At 35.5% G+C, this 3,814-nt stretch overlaps 1 protein-coding gene across 1 annotated transcript in view; it reads right to left on the minus strand.

Annotated features, from left to right (window-relative positions):
* Positions 1-3,142, minus strand: part of LOC128875139 (uncharacterized) — a 67,420-nt gene extending 64,278 nt beyond the window's left edge. Inside the window, exon 1 of the mRNA XM_054120506.1 lies at positions 3,053-3,142. Within this exon, the coding sequence (XP_053976481.1) occupies positions 3,053-3,142 (90 nt within the window). The remainder of the gene's footprint in view (positions 1-3,052) is intronic.
* Between the last annotated feature and the right edge of the window lie 672 nt (positions 3,143-3,814).

Genomic DNA, 3,814 nt, shown 5'->3' on the forward strand with positions numbered 1-3,814 from the left:
GTGTATTTGATAACGCTAAAGAAATTAAATACTGTGATAAATTTTAACACTTTCGCTGCGGATGACGAACATGTGCGACCAACTGAAAATATTTATATGGTTGTTTTAAATCGGCTTGTGCTTCGTTTTCCATAGCGAATGAAAGCAATATCTTTTAACCAAAATAAGAACTAAATTACATTATTTCTCAAGTTGACAGAACTTTTCAGGTGATAACAAATATTTGGAATAGCCATTTTGTAGGCCGAACTCTCTAGTTTTAGAATCAGGAGATCAACATTTTTAGATTTCGGCCTACAAAATGGCATATCTTCGCGAAAAATGGTCATAAAAAATATTTGGAATAGCCATTTTGTAGGCCGAAATCTCTAGTGTTAGAATCAGGAGATCAACATTTTTAGATTTCGCCCTAAAAAATGGCTATTCCAAATATTTTTTATGACCATTTTTCGCGAAACTATAGTCACTTGAATATGACCAAACTTTTCGAAAAATTGTAGTGATCCCTGGAATTTTATCCAGCAGTGTAGTTCGGCGTTTCTACTTTAATGTCTGAGCTTCACCCCTTGCTTTCACAGAGCAACGGGACATCTCCCGAGGGCGATAAATACGTCAGTGGATGTACGGAATTACCATCTTTTCCGTATGAATTCGAAACGCTTAATCGCGATCCAAGTAGACGATTCATTCGTACAATCGTCCTTCGTTCGTGGAAGTAATTGTTCCGGGAAAGAATTCCATCGGAAAGATCGGGAATCGGAAAATTCCCGTCCTCGATGTCCGAGAGCTATCGACTCCGATCCCACTCAGATTTTCCCCGGGCAAATGAAATTTTCCGAATCGCGAGACACGCTGTATTCGTCGATGCGAAAATTCTTCGTCCATAAATCATAATCAATTGCTTTTTTTCTCGAGCATTTGATTCTGACACATCGTTCTCTCTTCCGCCGCCATGCTTTTCGGTTTCCGTGATTCGGTGAACGCGCGAATACCTCTCCTTCGTTTTGCCAGCCCCGTATAACGCGTTGACAACCTCTGAAAGTTTCTTTTCCCGGGAATCGCAAGGATTTGTTGCGATTCGACTGGGTGATCTTTGTCGGAATTGCGAAAAATGGCGAAGATCGAGACGATATTTTTGCCAGATGACTCGCATAAATTCTTGTAAAACGGCTGCCACGTAAGCTCGGGCTACGACTTGGAAAATCCCGTCGACTATTTCCAATTATTTCGTTCGAGACGTCGAACCTATCATTCCGTGAGAAACATTCGAAGAATGAAGTGCGGCGTGCTCTATCACGATCGTGAAAGGAAGCACAATTGGCATGGTGTCATTCATGGTTTTCACGCGAACCATTTCCTTTTAACGTTTTGAAGGTATGAAGTGTATTACAACGTTTTCGGCCTGTACCATGGAAGTCCCCTTAGCGATAAAAAAACATTTTTTTTATTTATACACTACCGTTTATTGTTTGACAACACCGCATTTATATTTACAATTTTTATTCGTCTGATTTGTATTAGATATTTTTATTATACGTAAAACTTTGTAGATTAATCCATTTCTCTACTTAACACATTGCATCGCGGTTAAATCGCAGCTGTATAAAATAATTTTTGAAAACAAAAATATAGGCGACTTCGAAAAATATTAAAACTCCCCGTAGACAGTATACATGTATTACATTAACAGAATTCAATATTGCCGCCCTCGCCAAAATCTAACTCAAGCAGGAATTAGAAATCTTTAATTTTGCGTCAACTACGAACATTTTATTTAACATAATTTAATGTAAAGGAAATAGAAATTTAATATATTATTTAATAAAATTAAATATAAAGGAAATAGGAATTATTTCATACTTTTCACTGCATTTTCCCATACTTTTAAGCAATTATATCTAGATCTGGAGAGTATTCATATGAATTAACTATAAATTGTTTCATACTTTTTAATGCAGTTTTATTCTTTGACTATTTTTCTTGGTCGGTCAATTTTTTGTCCAAAAATTAATTTATTATTAGGTATCTTATAATCCTCGATAAAAAGTAATTATATTTAATATCATTAGCGTGTATGGTGAATTTGTTAAGAACTACGCAAGATGTAAAGTTACTTAAAATCGATCTTGAGGTTTTTATTTGAAAACAGACATCATTATTATTTTCTTCAATTCCTATATCAGTATTCTCCGGATACATTGAATAATCCGTACACTGTCAACAATATATCTAGTTACCAATGCATTCGTCTATTTTAATAGACTTAAAAAAACGTTCTAATGAAATGTATACTTTCTTATTTATACCATAATTTATACTTTCTTATAAACATTTATACATACTGCATTGAAACCATGAAACGTATGAAAACGAGGCTGCATCCTAACAGAATTCTTGCGATCTATACTGATACGATTTCCTTCAGATCATTATTTGTGTTCCATTCGGTACAGAAAATTAATACGAAAGAATTACTGTTTGATATAATAGCGTACATACATATAGTAGAGTGGAATCCCGTAATATCGCGAGACCGGCGGCGGCTTTCAAGCGATAAGCTAAAAATTCCGTTATTACACCGGACCGGTGTGCAATGCGTTACTTATTGCATTTCGGTATTTTCCGTTCTGCGAAATATTCACGAAGATCAACCCTTTAACCTACGATTTACTGTAGTATCGTGAATGGCATAATCGAGTACAAAATTCTTTGCGCCCTTTCGTGCGACCTGTGTGACTCGTGTGTGACTCGTGTTTTTCATGTTTGACTCGAATCTTTGAGTCTCGTACATTGTTATAAGTTAAAGGGTTAAAGGAACGTAGGAATGATTACTCTACGTCGCAAACAAACTATTAATCGTTTCCTCGGAGTTATAGCCTTCCTCCAGTGAGTGTCTTGCTTCTTCAAAAATATTTCTATCTTGCCTAATAATGTATTAAAACAATTTTCAGACATTCTGAAATATTCAAAAAATTCTCTTCCGTCTTCAATTGACTCTGCGTACAACGTAACAAATTCTCCTTTACTTTCTCCTTTTCCAGGCTTCATGCACCCACTTCCGTTTCTTCGTCTTATTTTCTTCATTATCATCGTACAAACTTATAGCACTCATTGCTAGTTCATCATCTGTACAGTTCGCCATCTTGGGAAACACTGAGATTATAACTGATCAAACTCTACGGATATTAAGAACAATTGTCACTGAAACGTCGCGAATGTTACTGACACGGAACCGATACCGCACTGACACGTTACGGATATGTGTATACAGGGTGTGTACGTATACGCAGGGTGTCAATTCTACAACAAACCAAGAAAAAATTGCTCTTGGACATTTTCTCTGTGTCGTCTTATTCTCGAGTATTTTCAATTTTAATTTATTTTCTGTGTTTTCGACTTGACACTCTTTAAGCGATCATAGCTTCATCAAATTACAGAGCGGACTTAAAATTTAGTACACCATTCGAAAGAACGTTAAATTTCCCATCTTTCTGGTGCAAAACCAAAATTTATTACGCAGATTTAACAAGTGAATAATTAGAGCGAAATTCAAATTTTTGGAAATTCTCACAATGTTAAGTTTGGCCTAATTTTTGACTTGTTAAATCCACGTAATAAATTTTGCTTTCGCACCAGGAACATGGGAAATTTAACGCTCTTTCGAACGGTGTACTTAGTTTTAAATTCGCACTCTAATTTAATGAAGTTATGATCGTTTAAAGAGTGTCGAGTCGAAAACACAGAAAAATAATTAAAAGTGAAAATACTCCTAAATAAGAAGTTTCTAGAAAAATGTCAAAGAGCCATTTTTTGT

The sequence above is a fragment of the Hylaeus volcanicus genome, chromosome 4, assembly GCF_026283585.1.
Source record: "Hylaeus volcanicus isolate JK05 chromosome 4, UHH_iyHylVolc1.0_haploid, whole genome shotgun sequence".
NCBI classification, from domain to species: domain Eukaryota; kingdom Metazoa; phylum Arthropoda; class Insecta; order Hymenoptera; family Colletidae; genus Hylaeus; species Hylaeus volcanicus.